This window comes from Schistocerca piceifrons, chromosome X (genome assembly GCF_021461385.2).
Source record: "Schistocerca piceifrons isolate TAMUIC-IGC-003096 chromosome X, iqSchPice1.1, whole genome shotgun sequence".
Taxonomy (NCBI): domain Eukaryota; kingdom Metazoa; phylum Arthropoda; class Insecta; order Orthoptera; family Acrididae; genus Schistocerca; species Schistocerca piceifrons.
In genome coordinates, this window is record NC_060149.1 from 754795893 (window position 1) to 754822511 (window position 26619).

A 26619-nucleotide genomic window follows, 5' to 3' on the forward strand; every position below is an offset into this window, starting at 1 on the left:
TGTTACTGCAACCCTTGTCACTTATAGTAAATTCGTTATAACTCTCTTGAAATGGTGAGAGCTTCTTTGATGATGCACTTGTTGAAGAATTACAATTGGAAAAACCGTTGCCAGGCGACATAACCTCTTGCACAGAAATCTTTCTTAACTTGTTTCCTCTAAATTGTCGTTTCTTGAAAATGCCTTTACTTTTCGCCATCTTCAATAAACAATAGAACACACGTCAACGAGCACTGCAAACCTAAGTATAACAACTACTCGCAATCACACTTGAACAAAACTAACCGCGTGTTTGAAAGCGTGTTGTTTACAAACAGCAGAAACAAAAGAATACCAACCGTTGCATTCAAAGGATAGCCAACACGCTCGGGAGTAAAAAAAATCCATAACGTGAAATGTAGGGGATATAAAGATCTAAAATATATGCAGAAAAGTGGGTCACAGAAAAGTGGGCGTGGCACATAAACAACGTGGGAGGAAGGAAAATGCTCTTTAAATGCTCGAAAACAATTTTTTTTCAGCAATATCCTTTTCAGAGTACTTAAGTAAATCCTTAATCTATCGAAATATGATGAAAACAGAAAATCGATTTTTTTTTTCGACCTGAACCACGGTGTGATCCCCTTAAGTATAGGGTTGCAAGGAGCCGCACGTGAGTATCGAAGTAACTTGTCTTTCATGTGCGATGGCGACTGGACCTCCCGGCATTCAGAACTGTCCCCATTTATTCAGACATGTAATTTAAGATTTACGCAAAAGGTTAAAAGGAATACGCCCTTGTGAGTGAATAATGGATGTCGTCTTTGCCAAATCATTTAATACCAGGGGCAAGGATTCTCTAACTACAGGTTTAATAGAAAAAGTCCAGTCAGTGTCCTATTTATTTGCTGTAATTACATACACATAGAAAACGGCATATAAAGGAAATTTACATTCAGATACCATCCATGCCCATGGGACAGTATCTAGTTATATAGATCTTATTTTAGACAGTTATATGTCGGCCGAAGGGTACGAGAGAAACAACGAAACGGAAAACACTGAGCCCAGGGATCACTCTAAAATCTACGATTACGTAGACCATGTTGTGGGAGGAAGGGGGAGGCGTGCTAGGCAGACATGCAAAAGCAGTTAATAGTATCTCGTCGTCGTCGTCGGCTGATACTCGTATCCGAGTTTTCATTTCTCTCCTGAGATTTCCTTTGTCACGGTTCAGGCGTGGAAGTGTCGTTGATGGCTTAGCAATTCAATCCTAGCATGGAACAGGCGGGCACAGACATTACAGCTGATGGAAGGTGGAGGACGTGGCTGAGCCTGGAGGAGTTTACGTCTCCGACGTTTGTCATTCTCCATTCTTCGACGTTCCAGCTCAAAGTTTTGAAGATCATTTGAGGTAACTGAGCGCCAGCGACTTCGATCTTCTGCACATCAGTTGAACCTCGCCAATGCGTTCTTCGTACCACTGCATCAAACTCCTGGCCCTACGACATGGCGCATTATCTTGTTGAAAAATGACGCAACCGTCGGGAAGTGTAATGGTCATGAAGGGGTGTACGTGGTCTGCAACCAGTGTACGATACTCCTTGACCGTTGTGGTGCCTTCTACGAGCTCCACTGGACCCATAAATGCCCCTGTGAATATTCCCCAGAGCATAACGGAGCCGCCGCCAGCTTGTCTCCTTCCCGCAGCACAGGTGTAAAGGAGCTGTTCCCCTGGAAGATTCGCGTCCTCCCATCGGCACGAGGAAGAAGGTATCGGGATTCATCAGACCATGCAACGCTCTGCTACTACGCCAACGTCCAGTGTTGATGGTTAGGTGCCCATTTCAGTCGTCGTTGCCGATTCCTCGCCAGGTGACGTTGCTATCTCCTTGGCGGGTTTATATAGATAGTAGATCGCTTGTCACAATGTTCCAGCTGATCAGTGTAGTTACGTTACACGACGCTATCTTCCAGGCTACAATTCGGGGCCCTCTAGCGGAAGAGGGAGTGAATATGTAGACATGAAGAATAAAGATGTAAAATGTTGATGACGTTTGGCTTACTTAAAAAGCTTTAATCGTTTTCACATAGAAAATCGGAGGCATTACTTTTCAGCACGCCCTCGTATGTGCTCAGAGACTTATTAAGTGAAAGTTCACTCGCGAATCGCCGAAGTTATTAATGTGCTACACATCAAATGAATAATAACAGTGAGAACTCTAAAATTTAACGATGTCTGACCGAAACTATATCTTCTCCATTTCTGTTTCAAGCCAGCCAAAGAAGCGAAGCCCCACTCGCCCTCGCTAGGTCTGGACGCCACCGAGCCAACGTCCAGTGTGACGAAAAACTCTCTGGTTCTTTCTCCTCCTGCCCCCCCCCCGCACCCCCCCGCACCCCCCCCCCCCCCCCCACCCACGAAACACAAGCGCGTCTAAACTAATAACGAGGCACGTGACCTGATGTGACCCAATGATTTGAAAGGAGATCGGGAGTCTCTCTAACCAGAAATTCGAAATAAAGGACTAGATGCCCCGTGGAAGGAAAAGCGCACGTAAACTGTTACAGGTCACCCCAGGCGCCCGAGTCATCGCCACCTGATGAACATGAAAGGAGACTGTTCTCCCGTATTCCTCTGCCCAGAGAAAACTCCAAATGATCGACAGCAAGAAAACACGAATACCTAGCCTCGTTATATGGCAGAAGTTTTATTATTTTACCAATATTAAAATAAAAATTGCACCAACATTGCCTGTGGAGGAGACGCTACTAATTACCGGATGTAGATAAGCTATCGGGGGGGGGGGGGGGGACACCACTTGTCTTTAAAGTTATTTCTGTTATTCTTCCATGTTCACATATAATCAGAGTGAAATGATAATTAAACCAGGACCCTAAACTGTCGACAGGCGTTGATATACATCAACGGGGACAGTTGAAAATATGTGCCCATACCCGGACTCGAACCAGAAATCTCCTGCTTACATAGCTAACTCTCTATCCATCTGAGCCACCGAGGTCACAGAGGATAGTACGACTGCAGGTATTTATCTCTTGCACGCTCCCCGTGAGACCCACATTCCCAACTTGACGTCCATACACTACATTCATAGTGCCCCTGCCCATTACACTCACTACTCGCGGCAGACAATCTTACCAAGTCCCGTAAGACTGTCTGTCTAGCCTCTTCTCGAACAGCGGCTAGGGGCCACCGAGCATAAGATCCCTTGTGGCTTATTCAACGCTACTATTATTTTGTCCTGTTTCTGGTGTCCCCTGTCGTCCTAGGATTCCACTCAACAAAGGCGGTTCATATGGCGTCTCCGCGGCACTGTGTTACAAACATCATTACGAAATTACAAGCTGTTTACTGCTACACCGAGGTGACGAAAGTCGTAGGATACCTCCTAATTTCATGTCGGACCTCCTTTTTTCTGGCGTAGTGCAGCAACTCTATTTGGCGTGAACTCGACAAGTCGTTGGAAGTCCCCTGAAGAAATATTGAGCCATTCTGCCTCTGTAGCCATCTATAATTGCAAAAGTGTTGCCGGTGCAAGATTTTGAACTCTCGATTATGTCCCATAAATGTTCGATGCGCCGCGCGGGGTAGCCGCGCGGTCTTCGGCGCCTTGCCACGGTTCACGCGGTGCCCCCGTCAGAAGTTCGAGTCCTACCTCGCGCATGGGTGTGTGTGTGTTGTCCTTAGCGTAAGTTAGGTTAAGTAGTGTGTAATCCTCGGGACCGATGACCTCAGCAGTTTGGTCCCACAGGAACTTATCACCACCACAAAAATGGTCTATGCGTTTCATGTTGGGCGATCTGGGTGGCCAAATCATTGGCTCCAATGACCCACAATGTTCTTCAAGCCAATCGCGAACCATTGTTGCCCGCCGACCGCGGTGGTCTTGCGGTTCCAGGCGCTGCAGTCCGGAACGGCGGGACTGCTACGGTCGCAGGTTCGAATCCTGCCTCGGGCATGGATGTGTGTAATGTCTTTAGGTTAGTTAGGTTTAAGTAGTTCTAAGTTCTAGGGGACTGATGGCCTAAGATGTTAAGTCCCATAGTGCTCAGAGCCATTTGAACCATTTGAACCACTGTGGCCCCGTGACATGATGCATCGTCACCCATAAAAATTTCAACGATTTTTGGCAATATGACGTCCATGAATGGTTGGAAATGTAGCCGAACATAACCATTTCCAGTAATGACGCGTTCAGTCTGACTGGAGAACCCAGTCCAATCCATGTTGTTGTGTCTAGACAAGACAGCCTAGACACTATGAGAGGAAGCCGAAAGGCACGCCCTTAAACTCACGCAGGCTGGCGTGAGGTCTGAAACAGGATACGTAATGAATGCTATGAAGAAAAGTACGTAGCTTCTGGAATACTTAACTTTAATCCACATTTGTAGAACATCGCTCTTGATGATACATTAATAGAATCTCAATATCAATTGAATACGGCGTCTTGCTAGGTCGTAGCAATTGTAGCTGAAGGCTATGCTAACTATCGTCTCGGCAAATGAGAGCGTATTTGTCAGTGAACCGTTCCTTGCAAAGTCGGCTGTACAACTGGGGCGAGTGCTAGTAAGTCTCTCTAGACCTGCCGTGTGGCGGCGCTCGGTCTGCAATCACTGATAGTGGCGACACGCGGGGCAAACTCTTGACCGTTTGGGTCTCGGAATACTGAAGTCCCTAACGATTTCCGAAACAGAATGTTACATGCGTCTAGCTCCAACTACCATTCGGCGTTAAAGCCTGTTATTTCCCGTCGTGCGGCCATAATCCCGTCAGAAACATTTCCATGTGAATAACCGGAATACAAATGACAGTTCCGCAAATGCACTGTGTATGCCATACTACCGCCATCTGTTTAAGTGCATATCGCTATCCCATGACTCCTGTCAGCTGAGTGTAAAGTCCGAACCAAGCCCTTTTGTCACCTCAGTGTAAACTGAGAGCCAAGCCCGACGCCATAGCGGAGAGTTGAAGCAATTGTTCCCAAAGTGGAGCATGTAACAGCTGCAGCTGGCATTTGCCGGGACGAATATAAATACTGGCATACTGATTTGGCCGGAATGAGTTACAACAAAAGCAAATTTAAGAACAAAATAAAATCTTGTTTGGTTCGGAAATTCTACTGAATAATCAGGTCTTCCTTCAACTTATTCTTAAACGGATGTAGTTTCCTATTTTACTGTATTTGATCTACATTAAAAGACGGGAATTTACAGATATCTGTACAAGAATGTAGCGTCCTTCCTGAGATGGGGGAGCGCAAATGCGGCAAGTTAATGATTCAAGATCGTTACGTGGAACTTTCGAAGTAGCAGAGTTTTAGATTATTTTATCATTCACTAAGTTTTTCACTTTCATTCATTTTTAAAATTTCCTGACTACCACACACTCTGGGTCTGTCTTGTGCACGTACTTTTCACTGTTTTTCATTTATGTTAATATTTTTATATTGCATTGTTTGAACCAACAATTTCTTTCTCACACTCGTTTTGAACAGTCAATATACTTCCTCGGCTTGCGTGATTTACCTTCCTCAGTAACCTAGAAAAGATACAATTATTATATAAAGGGCAGTCAAATGAAAACGAGACAGACAGGAAAAAGGAAGTAAACTGTTTATTTCAAAAGCAATCTCCATAACTGTTAATACATTTATCCCACGGTGAAACAAGACGTTCAGTGCCTTCATAGAAAAATGTTTGCGGTTTTCTACGGAACCATAATTGTACTCAGGAGTGCACCTCTTCATCCGAAACAATTCGACGACATTGAATGTCCTCCTTCAGGTCTCCAGAAATAAGGAAATCGTGTGGGGAGAGGTCAGGACTACATGGAGGATGTGTGAGGGCTTCCCAGCGAAATTTCTGCAGCGTTGTCTGAACAACCTTGACAGAATGATGCTGTCCGTCAACATTTGTGGCCGTTTGAACTTGGTGCACTTCAGTTTTTGCAGTGTGTCCACGTACCGCAGTGTGTTAATTGTGCTGCCGTCTTCCGGAAAGTCAATGAGCAGCGGGCCCTTTCAGTCAAAGAAAGAGGTTATCATGACTTTTCCAGAGCTGGTTTGCCTGTTATTTCGAGTAGGGTGAACAAGTTTCGCTGGGAAACCCTTACACATCCTCGATACAGTACCGATCTCTCCCCATGCGATTTCCATGTTTTTGGAGCACTGACGCAGGACATTCGTTGCCGTAGATTTGCTTCAGACGAATAGGTGCACTCTTGGGCACAATCATGGTTCCGTAGGCAACCGCAGCCATTTTTCCATGAACAGTGGTCTTGTCTCACAGTGGGATAACTTTTGAAATAATAAACTGTTAACTTACTTTTTCCACCTGTCTCGTTTTCATTTAACTGCACCTCTTAGATAGTTATGAGATTATTCCCACATATATTACGCGATTCCCAGGAAACTGTACTTTATCTTTGCGGTGTATATACAGACGACGTGGGTATAGCGTCGTCCTTTAGCTGACGTTGTGTTGCCATATTTTTATAGGTATCAGTCACTTCAAAATGAGAAGAGCACAGCCAGTGATTTGCTGTAGATCTAAAATTCTCTTTGGAAATCGCGTCTATCTACCTCTGCTTAAAGGAATAATTAGTTAGAGGGAATTCAAACGGAAACGAACATCCATATCCTATCACCTGATTATGGTAGAACCATTTGTTTTCTGAGAAAATATTATGCAAAAATAATATTAGAACGTAAACAATAACCATGAAAAATTAACTTGTGAAACATAAATTACTTACATCTTTATTTTTGCTTCCATTCTTCCTGTTGCAGTTGGAAGCGGCACACGAACAAAGCATTTTTTACACAGGGTTGCCCTGCAAATGACAAGTCTACTCCTGTTCAATATGGGAATGCTACATGATCAACCATGAACGATCTAGTTGTCTTTATTTTAGTAACTCTGTGGTGTTAGCACGACTTAGACAGTACACACGTAATGCACTGCCTTTCATTATCTTAGCATCTCGTGTCTGTTAGACAGTACAAGGCATCATCCGTTGTTTTCATAATTTGTCAAATTTTATTTTATTTTAACTTTTTGACCAGATGCTCGTTCTGTCGCCACAGTTGTCAGTCAGCCTAATGGAAGAATGTCTTAATTGCCATTTGTCTGTGATTCACGTACACTTTGATCTGTATGTTATCGAATTTTAACTGTTTATTTTCGTAGGCGGAGATTCCTGAATCGCCTAGTTGCCTAAACGAGAGTGGAAAACCGCCTAAATACCATAGCCAGGCTGCTCAATGTACCAAACGAACGCTCGTTAAATGTCCCCTCGGATTCGATCCGGGAGAACTTCACTTTCATGTATTGCAAGGTGTTAAGCTGTATGTGGCAGGTCAAACACAGTGCGACTGTGACTTGCGGAATATCTTGACGAGACGTTACACCTCCATTTTTCTCTCCATCGTGGACACGGATCCCGTGTCTGAACAACGACACATCGCTCAAGTAAAGAAATATCTCAGTACCATGGGAAATATCACTGCTTATGTTCCATAAAGCAGCTTCAGAGAAATGGGCACGGCAAAATGGATTGATGGGACGAGTTAATCTTAAATCCAATGCAGCTCTCCACCCTCATCGTGATGATAATTTTGTTCAAATAAAGAAGAATTTTCACGTAGAGTGGTATTTCTCAGTATTTCGAATTGGGTCATCTCTGGCAGTTAACTGAATGTTGATACATAGAAAACCCCACATTGTTCTAAAGATGTGCGGACCGCCTGTCTCCTGAAACTGCAGTTATTGCGTGAATATGTGTCGCATTGCCCTTGCATGAAATTATAAGCATTCTGAAGCGCTATCTTATCTATCTATTTCTAAAAAGCGATGCTCAGTAGAGAAACCTTGGAAATTTCGGAAAATATGGAAGACACACACAAAGAGATACATAATCTCAAAAAAGCTTGGAACCTCCTGATACTTGCACTGTTATAGCCTGTGCAGCGTGTCCTAACATAGAGAAATGAGGTAATCATCAAATCCAAAGGCCATGTCTACGTTATTATTTAAAAGTTCATCTGTCATGCTGACGTTCATTTCAGTGCCATTGTGCTTTATTGTGGTTGGCCCAATGCGTTTGCTTTCCCCGACCTCAGACCCAGATGAACCAGCCAATTGTAGAGGGACTTGAGTTTTTCACTCCACCAAACATCGTGAGAATTTAAATTCACTTCAACTCTAAAAACAAAGAAATAATCAGAACGAATGAAGATAGAAATGCATTACCTAGAAGTTGTAGTCTGACACTATAGTTATGACCGGGCCACGTTTGGTACATTGTTAATAATTAAGTAGCACTAACTGTGAATAAAACTCCGTTTCTTGAGAGAAAGAAACCAACTTTTTAGTTTCGTTACAAACAACTGTTAAAGGTAGAAACGTACTAGGTGCATTCAAGTTCTAAGGCTTCCGATTTTTTTTCTCCGGACTGGAAAGAGATAGAAACATGCGCATTGTTTTAAAATGAGGCCGCGTTCATTGTCAATACGTCCCAGAGATGGCAGCACCGTACGGCAGATGGAATTTTACCGCCAGCGGCGAGAATGAGAACTGTTTTAAATACTTAAAATGGCGACGTTTTCCTTACTTGAACAGCGTGCAATCACTCGTTTTCTGAATTTGCGTGGTGTGAAACCAATTGAAATTCATCGACAGTTGAAGGAGACATGTGGTGATGGAGTTATGGATGTGTCGAAAGTGCGTTCGTGGGTGCGACAGTTTAATGAAGGCAGAACATTATGTGACAACAAACCGAAACAACCTCAGGCTCGCACAAGCCGGTCTGATGACATGATCGAGAAAGTGGAGAGAATTGTTTTGGGGGATCGCCGAATGACTGTTGAACAGATCGCCTCCAGAGTTGGCATTTCTGTGGGTTCTGTGCACACAACCTGCATGACGACCTGAAAAAGCGAAAAGTGTCATCCAGGTGGGTGCCACGAATGCTGACGGACGAGCACATGGCTGCCCGTGTGGCATGTTGCCAACCAATGTTGACGCACAACGACAGCATGAATGGGACTTTCTTTTCGTCGGTTGTGACAATGGATGAGACGTGGATGCAATTTTTCAACCCAGAAACAAAGCGCCAGTCAGCTCATTGGAAGCACACAGATTCACCGCCACCAAAAAAATTTCGGGTAACCACCAGTGCTGAAAAAATGATGGTGTCCATGTTCTGGGACAGCGAGGGCGTAATCCTTACCCATTGCGTTCCAGAGGGCACTATGGTAACAGTTGCATGCTACGAAAATGTTTTGAAGAACAAATTCCTTCCTGCACTGCAACAAAAACGTCCGGGAAGGGCTGCACGTGTGCTGTTTCACCAAGACAACGCACCCGCACATCGAGCTAACGTTACGCAACAGTTTCTTCGTGATAACAAATTTGAAGTGATTCCTCATGCTCCCTACTCACCTGACCTGCCTCCTAGTGACTTTTTCCAACAATGAAAGACACTCTCCGTGGCCACACATTCACCAGCCGCGCTGCTACTGCCTCAGCGATTTTCCAGTGGTCAAAACAGACTCCTAAAGAAGCCTTCGCCGCTGCCATGGAATCATGGCGTCAGCGTTGTGAAAAATGTGTACGTCTGCAGGGCGATTACGTCGAGAAGTAACGCCAGTTTCATCGATTTCGGATGAGTAGTTAATTAGAAAAAAAAAATCGGAGGCCTTAGAACTTGAATGCACCTTATATTGAACGTTGTTGGAGAGAGATTAAATACCACCTAGTTCTCTTTGTGAGTGCAACAAAACTGTGCTGATTTCTCTTCGCAATAAAACGGCGATGCGAGTGGAACAGTTGATTTGTATTCTACAGCTTTCAAAGAGTGAATTAATTGCTCATATGCAATATAAAATCCACAACCAGTTCAACAAACAGCCCTCTAGTCACAGGCAAACGTAATAACGTTACAAAAAATCGCATCTACAAGCGAAATAGCGTCAAATGGAAACGTTGAGCGTATTCGAAATGCATTTGCACAGAGCCGAGGTGAATTCATATCATGGGCAATCAGTTGGAAAATACGTTCACAGCGTTGCAGTCACCCCATCCCGAAGGACATAACGCAAGATTCCAGAACATATTACTATCATTCTGCAGTACATGGAGAAGCGAGAGTTTCAAATGTTATTCATTATTCTTGTCTGTCTAACAAGGTTGCTTCAATCTGAGCTTGTCGAATCTAGTCGACTAACTTGGTTCAATTGCCAAGCAATCTTTGATCAGGAGAGCTTCTGTAAAGTTTGGAAGGTAGGAGACGAGATACTGGCAGAAGTAAAGCTGTGAGGACCGCGCCTGGTTCGTGCTTCGGTAGCTCAGTCGGTAGAGCACTTGCCCGCGAAAGGCAAAGTTCCCGAGTTCGAGTCTCGGTCGGGCACACAGTTTTAATCTGCCAGGAAGTTTCATATCAGCGCACACTCCGCTGCAGAGTGAAAATCTCATTCTGGAATCTTTGATCAGTTCTTATATCTATACATGTTATCCAATCAGCTTTTTAGACCACTTTTAGAAAATTCACATGACGTTAAATTAATGCAGCACAGAGCATTGCCATTCTAGGACGACTCATCGGAAGAGGTTAATAATAATGTATTATTAGTGCCTCAGTCCTCCCAGGACATGTGATATCAATATTAAAATTCATGTTCTGTAAGGCATAAAAATAGATACATACCGAACAGGTCGATGGAATAGTTATAAAACTGGCCAAAAGATTCCATGTCGGAAGGCATGATTACCATAAAATGAGGTGAATAGAAACAGTTTTCAACTGTAGGAGAAAAAAATTGATGATTTTAAGAAGAAGTATGAAAATCAAAATTACATGGAATTATAGGTCTTGCACCTAACTTTAAATTTATAATTAGATTTAATACGTGCCTCATTCTTTTATGATAAAATAGAACACTAGTGTTATCGTTTTATTATTTCTATGTACTGGTCTCCCGGAGGAGTAGGGACACATCGAAATCTGTTTTGGATCTAGGAGAATAAGAAACAAAATTGATCTGGTTGAAAAAAAGTTTTATTTAACACAAAAACAAAAAATTTTGCGCGAATTATTGTATTTCATCCTGGTTTCCTAATCAAGCTTGTTATATCTCTAACTACCATTTGAAATCTGTACAGGGGTGAGACAAGGTGACCTACTCTCTCCATTGCTTTTCAACTGTGTCCTGGAAAACATAGAGAGTGGAAAAGCACCGTACCACCAGGTTATATGATTCAAATTGGACACAAATGAAATCGCCTCGGAGGAAACTGTTTGACTTTTGCTGATGATCTGGCACTCATTGCAAATAATATTGACGAAGCTAAGGTTCAAGTGTCCAGCCTACAATCAATTGCTGCTAAGACTGGCCTAAAAATACCATTTAACAAAACTGAATTCATCACAAACATCAAACACGCTCCTCCTCATATTGAAGTACAACAAGAGAAAATCAAGCAGTCGAAGAAATTTAAATATCTTGGAGAAATAATTACACCTGACGGTTCAGAAAATGCAGCTGTAGAAAATAGGTGTTCTAAACTAGAAGGTGCTTTTCAACTGTGCAAAGACTTATACAAAAGCAAAAGCCTGTCTTTAAACGTAAAACTTTGTCATTATAACACCGTAATTAGACCGTATTTGTACGCATCAGAATGTTCAAACATGACTTAGAGAGGACCATTACGAAAACTTAAAATAAAAGACCGGAAAATTTTGAGGAAAATCATTGGCCCTATCAAAGAAAACAGAGAATTCCGCCGAAGACACAACTGTGAATTATACGAACATACAGAAGACATTGTTACCAGCATGATGAAGTGGAGAATCATCTTTTTTGGTCATCTGGAAAGAATGAACCCGCAAAGACTTACTCATCGCATACATTCATCAGTTTCAAAAACAAAATCGTATTCAAAATGGGCAAGCCAAGATAAAAACGATTTACAGGAAGCTGAAATTTCATTTGATGCCATTCAGGATCGAGAAGTTTTCAGAGAAAAAGTCAAAATTACTAAAAACCTTATTTCGCAAACTACGCAAGTTCCACGTCTTGCCTGCAAATGGTCAAAATAGAGAAAAGAAGCACAGTCAGCCAAAATGAAAATCTGCTGGAAAAAGAAGGAAATCTCAATCAGGGAAGAGATAAAAATCTTCGTGGTCCATAGCAGGCCGAAACGATAGCAATAAATAAACTTTACTGTAACATTAAACTGTTGGACTTGGTTTATTTGTGAATATATGAAGTACTGGCACTATCTTTAAAAACGATCATGTCTTTGAATCTACAAGTCGTATCCCCAGAAGTGACGGAGGGATTTCGAACAACATCTCCTTGACTAAAAAATGACTCCACAACTGTTAAATAAAATGTGATTAATCGGTCTTCTTTGTTAAAATAAAGCCCAACATAATCTTTTCCTCCTAAATTACAAATGTTAAATTATAAAAATTAAATTACTGCTGTTTCTTCCCATATACTTTAATCACAACTTAGCCAGCCGGAGTGGACGAGCGGTTCTAGGCACTACAATCTGGAACCGCGCGACCGCAACGGTCTCAGGTTCGAATCCTGCCTCGGGCATGTATGTGTGTGATGTCCTTAGGTTGGTTAGGTTTAAGTAGATCTAAGTTCTAGGGGACTGATGACCTAAGATGTTAAGTCCCATAGTGTTCAGAGCCATTTGAACCATTTAATCACAACTTACTCTCCTGGGATGAGAAATGTGCCAGCTGCTTTTTCATTTCCCTCAAATTCTTGGCCTTCTTCTGAAGAAGCACTAACGATTACTGTTTCTGTTCACCTCACAAATTCCGTAAACCCTACATTTTCAATTGGACGAATTTCAAGTCAGACTGAAGTATAATTTAAAGCTGAACTGTTAGTTAAAGAATTGCAACTTTGATAACCACGTACTTAAAACGACACAATTTAGACTCGTACTTACAGATAAAGTTCGAAGCAAATTCAGCGCCACATCCTATGTTTGTCACGCAGTAAACAAAATATGAACTTAGAGTGTCGCCAACGTTGAAATTCATAATTTTCCTGTTACACTGGTTCACTACCATCCTAGACAAACAAATTTTTGAACGATAATCCCATTTGTCTTCTGACACGATAGCATATAACTTTTTTGGAAGTGCAATTTCGATCCACCAAGCAGTTTCTATTCACCTCATTTTACGATACCCGTGGCACTCTAACATGGGGCGTGTTCTTCATCAAATCTGTTCGGCTGTAAAAGGACGTAACTGCCAAGGATGTGACAGTTGTAAGCCGCTGTGGAATCAGGCTCTTTTCATATAGATACGAGACATCCTCGTAGCGCGGCAGAGCCAAATCCAAACTGTGAATATTTGGTTAGGCATTTCCAGTTCCGGCATTTGTCTCACAACCAGAGAAAATCTCCAGAAAATATTCGTCGAAACAGGGGAGTGTTAACTATTTTTAATTTAGTTCTTTGACGATTTGGTCCAGACAAAAATTTGGAAGCACGTAACATTGGAAAATGTATTTTTTATATGTACACTATTTGATCGAAAATATCTGGACACCTCTATGAAATGCAAATTGACCACTAGATGTCACAAGAGCCGGATCTGCCAATACAAAAGGAGGAGAGATGTATTGTGCTGACATAGCAGCAGAACATAATGACCTTTCTAGACTCAGAGAAGCTCATCTGCAGAAACCAGCACGGTTCTAGGAAACAGCGGTCATGCGAGATACAGGTGGCCCTCTTTGTGCATGATATACAACAGGCTCTAGACACCGGCTCCCAGGTTAATGTCATATTTCTCGACTTTCGAAAGGCGTTTGACTCAGGTCCACACTGTCGCTTGCTCCAAAAAGTGCGTGCTTACGGCCTATCCGATGACATGTGCGCTTGGATAGAAAGTTTTCTAACTGACAGGGAGCAGTATGTCGTCCTGAATCGGGTGACTTCAACAGAAACAAGCATAACTTCATGTGTTCCCCAGAGCAGAGTAATAGGTTCGCTGCATTTTACGATATACATAAACGATCTGGTTGATAGTATTGACAGCGGCAATAGACTGTTTGCCGATGATGCTGTAGCCTACAGGAAAGTAGTATCGCGCAAAAGTTGTGAACAAATCAATGAGGATTTGCAGAAAATGAATGCGTGGTGTAATGACTGGCAGTTATCTCTCAATATTAGTAAGTGTAACCTACTGCGTATCACAAGGTGAAAATACCCATTAATGTACGAGTACAAAATATATGCCCGGTCTTTGGAAGCGGTAACATCCGTCAAGTATCTGGGTGTGACTATTCGAAATGATCTCAAATGGAATCATCAGATTACACAAGTAACGGCCAAGGCGAACTCTAGGTTGCGGTTTATTGGTAGAATTCTGAAGCGATGCAATCCTTCAACAAAGGAAATTGCTTACAATACGTTAGTTCGTCCAGTCTTAGAGTATTGTCCGTTTGTATGGGACTCTTACCAGTTGCCTCTGAGCACTATAGGACTTAACTTCTGAGGCCATCAGTCCCCTAGAACTTAGAACTACTTAAACCTAACTAACCTAAGAACATTCGTGCCCGAGGCAGGATTCGAACCTGCGACCGCAGCGGTCGTCCGGTTCCAGACTGTAGCGCCTAGAACCGCTCGGCCACCCCGGCGGGCTTACCAGTTGGGTCTGATTCAAGAGATTGAAAAGGTCCAAAGAAGAGCGGTAAGATTCATTACTGGTACATTTAGCCATCACGAGAGCGTTACAAATCCCATAGAAAGTTTGAAGTGGGACACACTTGCAGATAGACGACGCGCTAAACGGAAGGGGCTGCTCACTAAATTCCGAAATCCGATCTTCGCCGAGGATGTAGAGCATATATTATCACAACCAACTTTCAAATCGCGTAATGATCACCATTCAAAGATAAGGGAAATTAGAGCTCGTACTGAGGCGTTCAGACAGTCGTTTTTCCCTCGCGCGATCCGCGAGTGGAACAGAGGGGGGGGAATACGACTTTGGCGCCAAATGTGCCCTCCGCCACGCACCGCTTGGTGGCTAGCAGAGTATATATGTAGATATAGATGTAGAACTGGTCGGACAGGAGAGATCAGTGAGTTCTAACGTGGTCTAGTCGTTGGGTGTCACCTGATAACAAATCCAACAGGGATATTTCAACCCTTCTAAAGCTGCCCAAGTCGACTGAAGGCAATGCTATTGTGAAGTGGAAACGCGAAGTAACAACTAGAGCTAAACCAACACCAGGTCCACCTCATATACTGACGGACAAGAACCGTCGGACATTGCAAAGGGTGGTTGCAAAAAATCGCACGAAGTCAGCAAATAGAATCACTCTTTAGTTCCAAAAGTACTAGCAGCTGTCTTGCTAGGATAACAATTCTGCATAGGGTGTTAAAAAGCAATGAGGTACAATGGTCAAACAGTTACGTTTAGGTCACACATTTTTGCAATCATTTCTAAGCGACGGTTAAGGTGGTGAAAAGTGACGTCTCTTGCCAGTGGATGACTGGAAACGAGTGTTTTGGAGTGATGAATCACGCTATACTCTGTAGCTGTCCTATGGAAGGGTTTGGATTTCGCTAATCCCGAGAGCAAGTTACCTGCCATCATCTGTAGTTCCAACAGCGACATACGGTAGAGGTTGTGTTACGATATAGGGTTTTTTTCGTGGTTATGGTGTGGTCCCCTTATTACGCTTAAGAAAAAATTAAATGCCGAATGATATGAACCCATTTTGCAGTATTCTGTATTGCGTACTTAGAGGAACACTTCGTGGACGATGATTATTTGTATCGGTATGACAGTGTACCTTGTCACCATAAAGCATCTTTCATGAGGTAACGGTTTGTGGACAGTAACATTGCTGAAACGGACTGACCTGTTCCTAACTTCCAACCTGAACCCAATGGAACGTTTTTGGGATGAGTTAGAATGTCGACTTCGCTCCAGAACCCGGCGTCCAGCATCACTACCTTCTCTGGTTTCGGATTTTTAATAACAGTGCGCTGAAATTCCTCTACAGACATTCAGACACCTCATTGAAAGTGTCCCCAGTATAGTTCAAGCCGTCATAAAGTCGAAGAGTGCACACACCCCATATTAATGTCCACAAATAGGTGTCCGGATACTTTTGACCAGTTAACGTGTGCAGAGCAAAGTCGATAAAGTGCTCGACATGTGGAGTGCTGCTACATCGCTATGTATAGAGCTCCCCATCTTCCGGCACATCGCGTTCGCTGATTTTGGAGTCGTCTCACGGGATTATTTCTCGGGCGCCGTGAACTGGTGACCGCGTCAACTTGTTGCTCTGGTATATTGCTCCCTGGGCCGGAACTGCTGTCATATTTTGCAAGAGATAGGACGTCTTCTGCTGGTGATTTCTCTAAGGGGAAGATCGTGCAGTGAACAGATCTGGTGCCTGAGAACAATATTAACAACGAGAAAGTCCAGAAACACCACAATAACATTTGTTAATTTCAAGAAGGCCTACGATTTCATAGACAGAGAAACACTTTTCAGTACACTGGAAGAAATGAAGGTAGACAACAAGACCAGGAAACTAATTCAGGAAACATTAACAAATACAAAATCCAAAGCGAAGTTCATGGGAGAGATCTTGGAACCGTTCGAAATCAGCATCATGAAGGTCGCATCCGGTGAACGCACATTGGAAGTGTGTATTCGTCATCGCCATACTGGCGTATCACCCGGCGTGATGGTATGGGGTGCCATTGGTTACACGTCTCAGTCACCTCTTTTTCGCATTGACGGCACTTTGAACAGTGGACGGTACATTTCAGATGTGTTACGACCCGTGACTACCCTTCATTCGATCCCTGTGAAAACCTACATTTCAGCAGGATAATACACGACCGTATGTTGCAGGTCCTGTATGGGCCTTTCTGGATACAGGAAATGTTCGACTGCTGCCCTGGCCAACACATTCTCCAGATCTCTCACCAGTTGAAAATGTCTGGTCAATGGTGGCCGACCAACTGGCTGGTCACAATACGTCAGTCACTACTCTTGATGAACTGTGGTATCGTGTTGAAGCTGCATGGGCAGCTGTACCTGTACACGCCATCCAAGCTCTGTTTGACTTAATGCCCAGGCGAATCGTTCTTCCCATGATTACTATCATTTCTGGGACATACAAGGCTTCTGGTAAGACTACTGTTTTGTAGTGTCTGATTTGGCATTAACGGAAATACTTCTTTTGTTGTAATGATTCCATGTAAGTCTGTAGCTTTGCAATTCTTTCTTCATTGGCTGTCGAATTTAGTCCTGTTTTCCGTATAATATCTCTCAGGTATTTGAAACTTTCTACTTGAGCTATCTTTCCACACTTCGTTACCAATAGGTTTCTGTCTGTGGATTTTGTGTCCATGTACTGCGTTTTTTCATACGAAATTTGTAGTCTTGTTATGGCTGCGATTTCATGTAGTGTCTCTAGGGCTTCTTTGGCTTCTTTTCTGTTATTTGTTATGATGGCTATGTCATCGGCAAAGGCAAGACATTTTATGTTTATGGTTCTATTTTTGTGTCTCCCCATCTTTACCCCACTGACTCCTTTGACCCATGTCCTGATTATTTTCTCTAAAACTGCGTTAAATAAAATGGATGACAGGACATATCCCTGTCTCACTCCTGTCTTAATTTCGAACGGTTCCAAGATCTCTCCCACGAACTTCGCTTTGGATTTTGTATTTGTTGATGTTTCCTGAATTAGTTTCCTGGTCTTGTTGTCTACCTTCATTTCTTCCAGTGTACTGAAAAGTGTTTCTCTGTCTATGAAATCGTAGGCCTTCTTGAAATTAACAAATGTTATTGTGGTGTTTCTGGACTTTCTCGTTGTTAATATTGTTCTCAGGCACCAGATCTGTTCACTGCACGATCTTCCCTTCCTGAATCCTGCTTGGTACTCTCCGATATGTGAATCTATCTGAGGATCTAGGCGATTTAATAGAGCGTTGGATAGAATTTTGGTCGGCCGGAGTTGCCGAGCGGTTCTAGGTGCTACCGTCTGGAACCGAGCGACCGCTACGGTCGCAGGTTCGAATCCTACCTCGGGCATGGATGTGTGTGATGTCCTTAGGTTAGTTAGGTTTAAGTAGCTCTAAGTTCTAAGGGACTGATGACCTCAGAAGTTAAGTCCCATAGTGCTCAGAGCCATTTGTACCATTTGGATAGAATTTTGTACGTCACAGGCACTAACGAAATTCCTCTGTAGTTATTACGGTCTGTTTTGTCTCCTTTCTTGTGGAGAGGGTGTATTAGGACTGACTTCCATTCTTCTGGCACCTTTTATGTTTCCCAGATGTTTTTGATTATTCTGTGTGTTTTGGGTGTAATGTTTTCATGGTCTAATTTCCATATTTCTGCAATTAGTCCGTCTTCTCCTGGTTCTCTGTTATTTTTCAATGATTTTATTATTTTCACTACTTCTTCGTGTGTTGGGTGTTCGGAGTCCTGGTTAGTTTCTGGATTTGTAAACTGTAATCTCTGTTTTGGTTCATCGCAGTTGAGTAATGTGTCAACGTATCGAGCTAATATTTCACAGTTTTTCTTCTGATTTGTCTCCGGTGTTCCATCTTGTCTTTTGAAGCATAAGCTTCGAGGTTGATATCCTGTCATATTTTCTCGAAATATTCTGTAAAAATTCCGTGTGTTGTTTCTAGTGCTATATGATAAATCTGTATTTCTTTAATTTTTTCAAAAATATCCCTCCGTTTCACGTTATAAATCAACAATTTTCGACTAAAACCTCAATTAAACAATTACAGTTCCAATTTTGCCACAAATACTGTTTATTTTTAAGTAACAGACAGGACGATAACGACGTATAACGAAATTGTTCCGCAGATTGGATGAGAAATCCCGCCTTATGCAAGATACCTTTGTGTGTGTTTCTTGCATAAGGCGGAATTCCTCACTCAGTTTTCTTAACAAGCACGGAAATAAGAAGAATTTTAACACGACAAGACGATAATGTTCCATAGGTTACGTGACCCTTTATATACCCACACTCAGTTTCAAGATATTTCACCGCTTTCAGTTCTCTAGGGGAACCTAGTAAGACATTGGTCACATACGAAAACAAAGCGGTCAAAATAAGGTAACGCCCAATAGGTATGCAACACACTAAATGTACAACAACAAAAAATGGATCTGAGCACTATGGATCTTAACTTCTGAGGTCATCAGTCCCCTAGAACTTAGAACTACTTAAACCTAACTAACCTAAGGACATCACACACATCCATGTCCAAGGCAGGATTCGAACCTGCGACCGTAGAGGTCGCGCGGTTCCCGACTGTAGCGCCTAGAACCGCTCGGCCACTCCAGCCGGCCCAAATGTACAGGTAACGCAGTTATGATCTTCGCTGACTAAAGCTGCTCGAAAAACTGCCGTAGCCTATTCTTACTTACGATTATCTGTGGTAGCCTACAGTAGTTTTACAACTCTAAGAAGGACTAATACCATCTCCATATGTCATGTACGCAGCTTAATTTTTTCGAGTTCATAATTAAAGCTTCCTGACTATTGCTCGCAACTTTACACTGAGCTCAGGAGGCTCTACACCGGTGGTATTCGTACGCTCATCGCTTGCCGCCAAAAGCAGCGTCTGCCAAAGGCACGCCTACATGTACCCTACGCTAGACTATATATCACTGGAGGACCATTTTCTCCATTGATGTATCCTAGTTCAGATTGTAAAACTGATACACTCCTGGAAATTGAAATAATAACACCGTGAATTCATTGTCCCAGGAAGGGGAAACTTTATTGACACATTCCTGGGGTCAGATACATCACATGATCACACTGACAGAACCACAGGCACATAGACACAGGCAACAGAGCATGCACAATGTCGGCACTAGTACAGTGTATATCCACCTTTCGCAGCAATGCAGGCTGCTATTCTCCCATGGAGACGATCGTAGAGATGCTGGATGTAGTCCTGTGGAACGGCTTGTCATGCCATTTCCACCTGGCGCCTCAGTTGGACCAGCGTTCGTGCTGGACGTGCAGACCGCGTGAGACGACGCTTCATCCAGTCCCAAACATGCTCAATGGGGGACAGATCCGGAGATCTTGCTGGCCAGGGTAGTTGACTTACACCTTCTAGAGCACGTTGGGTGGCACAGGATATATGCGGACGTGCATTGTCCTGTTGGAACAGCAAGTTCCCTTGCCGGTCTAGGAATGGTAGAACGATGGGTTCGATGACGGTTTGGATGTACCGTGCACTATTCAGTGTCCCCTCGACGATCACCAGTGGTGTACGGCCAGTGTAGGAGATCGCTCCCCACACCATGATGCCGGGTGTTGGCCCTGTGTGCCTCGGTCGTATGCAGTCCTGATTGTGGCGCTCACCTGCACGGCGCCAAACACGCATACGACCATCATTGGCACCAAGGCAGAAGCGACTCTCATCGCTGAAGGCGACACGTCTCCATTCGTCCCTCCATTCACGCCTGTCGCGACACCACTGGAGGCGGGCTGCACGATGTTGGGGCGTGAGCGGAAGACGGCCTAACGGTGTGCGGGACCGTAGCCCAGCTTCATGGAGACGGTTGCGAATGGTCCTCGCCGATACCCCAGGAGCAACAGTGTCCCTAATTTGCTGGGAAGTGGCGGTGCGGTCCCCTACGGCACTGCGTAGGATCCTACGGTCTTGGCGTGCATCCGTGCGTCGCTGCGGTCCGGTCCCAGGTCGACGGGCACGTGCACCTTCCGCCGATCACTGGCGACAACATCGATGTACTGTGGAGACCTCACGCCCCACGTGTTGAGCAATTCGGCGGTACGTCCACCCGGCCTCCCGCATGCCCACTATACGCCCTCGCTCAAAGTCCGTCAACTGCACATACGGTTCACGTCCACGCTGTCGCGGCATGCTACCAGTGTTAAAGACTGCGATGGAGCTCCGTATGCCACGGCAAACTGGCTGACACTGACGGGGGCGGTGCACAAATGCTGCGCAGCTAGCGCCATTCGACGGCCAACACCGCGGTTCCTGGTGTGTCCGCTGTGCCGTGCGTGTGATCATTGCTTGTACAGCCCTCTCGCAGTGTCCGGAGCAAGTATGGTGGGTCTGACACACCGGTGTCAATGTGTTCTTTTTTCCATTTCCAGGAGTGTAGCAGACTTGTTCGGATTTCACGGAAAACCGCAAACCATTGTCAGTCATGAAAAATACATGAAAGGATTGCTTTTGGAAGAGGCATTGAGTATGTGCTTCTGTGCGTGTTCTATATCTGTGTGTTTCAGAAATGATAACTGCGAACGCAAGTAAACATAAAATACCTGTAGGTGGCCGCCCATGGCTTCATGTGTCTTTTCCTAGAACTATGATTACACTGATCTATAAAGATGGCATCGCTGAAGTTCGTGTAACCCCTTAAGCTGGCGCAACATTCGACGATTTCATCTTACACTGCAACAAATCTGGAAGACTTTGCACTCGTCTCGCCAACAGAAAACAGTTCGATTTTTTTATCGAAATCAGATACAGCTCATTTGCTATTCCCGAGACGTATATTGTTGTTCGTAGTCCTCCTCTCGGAATTTTGCCACAATAAGGAAAGCTTTTCAACAAAAATGTCATTATTCTCCTATGGAATTAACAGACACCGTTAGTAACAGGATCACACATGTGATCTACACTGAAGAGCCAAAGAATCTGGTACACGTGCCCAACATCGTGTAGGGCTCACCCGAGCGAGCCTAAGGGCTGCAATACGATTAACGTCAAAAGTTGTGTTGGAGGTAACTGACACCATGAATACCGCAGAGCTGTCCATAAATCCGTAAGACTACGAGGGGTGGAGATCTCTTCTGAACAGCACGTTGCAAGGCATCCCAGATGTGCTCAATAATGTTCACGTCTTGGGAGCTTGGTGACTAGCGCAAGTGTTTAAACTCAGAATACTGTTCCTAGAGCCACTCTGTAGCAGTTCTGGACGTGTGGGGTGTCGCATTGTCCTGCTGGAATTGCCCACGTCCGTCTTAATGCGCAATGGATGCAGGTGATCAGACGGGATGCTTACGTACGTGTCACCTGTCATAGTCGTATATAGAGGTATCAGAGGTCGCATATCACTGCACACACCCCACATCATTGCAGAGCCTTCACCAGCTGGAACAGTCCCCCGCAGTTCGTGAGGTTGTCTCCATACCCGTACACATCCATCCGCTCGATACAATTTGAAACGAGACTCGTCCGACCAGGCAACGTGTTTCCAGTCATCAACTTATCAATGTTGGTGTTGACGGGCCTAGGCAAGGGTTTAAGCTTTGTGTCTTTCAGTCATAAAGGGCACACGAGTGGGCCTTCGTCTCCGAAAGACCGATGATGTTTCGTTGAATGGTTCGCACGCAGACACTTGTTAATAGTCCATCATAGAAATCTGCAGCAATTTGCGGAAAGGTTGCGCTTCTGTCAGGTTGAACGATTCTCTTCAGTCGGCGTTGGTCCCATTCCTAATATTCATGGTACACTCGTGAAATGGTCGAACGGGAAAATCCCCACTTCATCGCTACCTCGGAGATGCTGCGTCCCATCGCTCATGCGCCGACTATAGCACCACGTTCAAACTCCCTTAAATCTTGATAACCTGTCATTGTAGCAACACTGACTTATCTATCAACTGCGCCAGGTACATGTTGTCTTTCTTAGGTGTCGCCGAGCGCAACGCCGTATTTGGCTATTTACATATCTCTGTATGTGAACAGGCATGCCAATACCAGTTTTTTTTTTCGCGCTTCAGTGTAGTGTTGCTTGGGTAATATCTATTTGTTTTATTTATTTGCATCTGATTAGGGCCATCTCTTTCATCGGGTCAGCGTTTCACACACAAGTGCAGTACCTCTTTTAAATCATAGTTTCCTAAGAGATAACAATTTCAATACAACTAGTGTTAAAATGATCTGAATGTCTGAAGCGGAAATGTAAGTAAATTATATACCTACTGAGTTGAACTAATGAAGTTAATATTGGCATTACCTGTAATACTGCAGCTTCTACTACTAATAATGATAATAATAATAAAGACAATAATGATAATGATAGTGGCAGATGTAAGACGAATTTATAGGTGTACAAAATAGGTGTTTCCTGATACTGCGAATTCTGGTGAAAAGGAAATTTAAGGAGACAGCCTCGGCTAAGAGTACTGAGAAATGAGGAAGGGTAAGTTGGAAATAGGGACGTACAAGGATAACTAATGCGAGTGAGAACAACGGAAATCATTATTGTTGCTTTAGCAGATCCGTCATAACTATCTTCTGAAACTGGGGATGTTATTCGCTTCTCTAATATAATAATAAAAAGTTATTCCAGATCCGGGTTCCTGTTACTTAGAAGGACCTCGAAAAAGTGGTTGAGCGACAGAGTGGGACAGAAGGGATTTTGCTCTGAGGAGATTGGATATTTCTGAAACTGTACAGGCAAGACCGTTAAAATCGAGGAGAGATACGAGGGATAGTGTTCATTGACAAGACAGTAGAGACGGCAGGGGATATTGGAGTATATGCTCTTGTCTACATGCAGCCAGGATAGCTGAGCATTTGATGCTAAAATGTGATCAAATACTCGAACACAAATGTAACCAACACAGGCATTCATAACCAGTTTCAGGCGAAGTGAACTTTCCTGGGGATGGCCTTGCAGGGTAACATCGCTGTAATCAATAACTGGAAGTGTTTGTACTCGTACTAGTTTCTTTTTCAGTTCAAAAAGAAAGAGCTTTTCATATTTTTAAACGGCATAGGGAGCTGCTAACTCCTTCTTGCACACTGCAATTACCTGCTCAGTCCACATTAGATTGTCACCTATTGTTGCTCCTACATTCTTTGCTGAAGGAGAGAAGTTGACAATAACACTGCGTTGGCATTACTTGCATTAAATGAACTGCTACACCCATATCGTAGACATAAATATGTTTCACGTTCGAGCATGTATACATTGTCAGACAAAATCTTCAAGTTTATTTATACTGTGTTACACGTTTTCTTCTTTGGTTTCTTTTCATTAGATTCGGCACTTAGGTGTCGAGTTCTCGTGGTTCTTGAGATTTTTCACTGCCTTATGGAAACCAGTGTACAAACTTTTTTTCGCAGGTGCTGAGTATTACAGCTACGAGTGCCCTTGGAGATCCAGTACACCTAGCGGCGCGCAGTATCCAGTCATCGCCGAAGCTTCTCCTTCCTGTGTCTTCGTAACTCCAGGTGAAAGAATATCTTATTTAAGTATTTTACACATCAATATTCCTCATTTATTTCTTGATATCGTCTTTAAAATGTGCCTCTTATTGAATCTTTAATTTGCGCTGTGGTTAAAGCATTGGAACCACAAAGAGCGACACACATATCCCTATCTGGCGATCGATTTTCTATGATTTCCCTAAATCTATAGTGGCGAATCGTGGGTTAGTTGCTTTGAAAAGGGATCGAAAGATTTACACTGACGGAAAAAAATCTCAACACCAAGCAGGAATTGTGCGACGTAAACGAAAGTTGGTAGGCGTGTGTCTACATCTGAAAGATGTCTATTCCGATTTCGCACCACTCGTCTTAGAGCGGCGCTAGTAGCGCCACTACGAGGTTGCAAATCAGGTTTGCTTTAAACACACGCTGTAACGGTCGTGAGCGTTAGTTACCTTCGACATTGGGCGTGGCGAGTTGATGTCAGTCAAGAATGCCTTTTAGGCAACAAAGACGCCATAATCAGCACCTTTCTGAGTCGCGTATAGGACTGTGAGAAGTTTCATGTTCCTTCTGCCATATTGCAGGAAGACTTGGTAGGAATGTAGCCACTGCTACTGTACGTATTTGCTGGCAGCAGTGCTCACGAGAACGTAGTCACAAGAAGACCGAGCTCCGGACGGCCACGTGGAACTACCGAGCCGAAAGACCATCGCGTTCAGCGTACGACTCTGGCGCATCGTAGTGCGTAATGCATCAGCAGCAGCAATCTGAACAGCAGTTGGCACCATAATGACACAACGAACTGTTACAAATCGTTTAGTTTGACAGCCCCGAGATAGACGCCCCGTAAGTTGACAGAAAATCCTAGCAGGTTCGGGTCTTACGTTAAATCAGTAAGTGGATCGAAACAGCATATCCAGACACTCTGGGATGATAATGGCATTGAAACAGAGGATGACACGCGTAAAGCTGAAATACTAAACACCTTTTTCCAAAGCTGTTTCACAGAGGAAGACCGCACTGCAGTTCCTTCTCTAAATCGTCGCACGAACGAAAAAATGGCTGACATCGAAATAAGTATCCAAGGAATAGAAAAGCAACTGAAATCACTCAACAAAGGAAAGTCCATTGGACCTGACGGAATACCAGTTCGATTCTACACAGAGTACGCGAAAGAACTTACCCCGCTTCTAACAGCCGTGTACCGCAAGTCTCTAGAGGAACGGAAGGTCCCAAATGATTGGAAAAGAGCACAGGTAGTCCCAGTTTCCAAGAAGGGTCGTCGAGCAGATGCGCAAAACTATAGGCCTATATCTCTGACATCGATCTGTACAGAATTTTAGAACATGTTTTTTACTCGCGTATCATGTCATTTCTGGAAACCCAAATCTACTCTGTAGGAATCAACATGGATTCCGGAAACAGCGATCGTGTGAGACCCAACTCGCTTTATTTGTTCATGAGACCCAGAAAATATTAGATACAGGCTCCCAGGCGGATGCCATTTTCCTTGACTTCCGGAAGGCGTTCGATACAGTTCCGCACTGTCGCCTGATAAAGTAAGAGCCTACGGAATATCAGACAAGCTGTGCGGCTGGACTGAAGAGTCTTTAGCAAACAGAAAACAGCATGTTGTTCTCAATGGAGAGACGTCTACAGACGTTAAAGTAACCTCTGGCGTGTCACAGGGGAGTGTTATGGGACCATAGCTTTTCACAATATATATCAATGGCCTAGTAGATAGTGTCGAAAGTTCCATGCGGCTTTTCGCGGATGATGCTGTAGTATACAGAGAAGTTGCAGCATTAGAAAATTGCAGCGAAATGCAGGAAGATCTGCAGCGGATAGGCACTTGGTGCAGGGAGTGGCAACTGACCCTTAACATAGACAAATGTAATGTATTGCGAATACATAGAAAGAAGGATCCTTTATTGTATGATTATATGATAGCGAAACAAACACTGGTAGCAAAAAAATGGCTCTGAGCACTATGGGACTCAACTGCTGAGGTCATAAGTCCCCTAGAACTTAGAACTACTTAAACCTAACTAACCTAAGGACATCACACACATCCATGCCCGAGGCAGGATTCGAACCTGCGACCGTAGCGGTCGCGCGGTTCCAGACTGTAGCGCCTAGAAGCGCTCGGCCACACCGGCCGGCACTGGTAGCAGTTACTTCTGTAAAATATCTGGGAGTATGCGTACGGAACGATTTGAAGTGGAATGATCATATAAAATTAGTTGTTGGTAAGGCGCGTGCCAGGTTGAGATTCATTGGGAGAGTCCTTAGAAAATGTAGTCCCACCGGTCGGTGTGGCCGAGCGGTTCTAGGCGCGTCAGTCTGGAACCGCGAGACCGCTACGGTCGCAGGTTCGAAT

General features: G+C 43.8%; 1 protein-coding gene across 1 annotated transcript in view; it reads left to right on the forward strand.

The window, feature by feature from the left end:
* Nucleotides 1–26619, forward strand: part of LOC124723081 (paired mesoderm homeobox protein 2-like) — a 507093-nt gene that overhangs the window by 400431 nt on the left and 80043 nt on the right. Inside the window, exon 4 of the mRNA XM_047248258.1 lies at nucleotides 24153–24260. Coding sequence (XP_047104214.1) covers nucleotides 24153–24260 — 108 coding nt within the window. The remainder of the gene's footprint in view (nucleotides 1–24152; nucleotides 24261–26619) is intronic.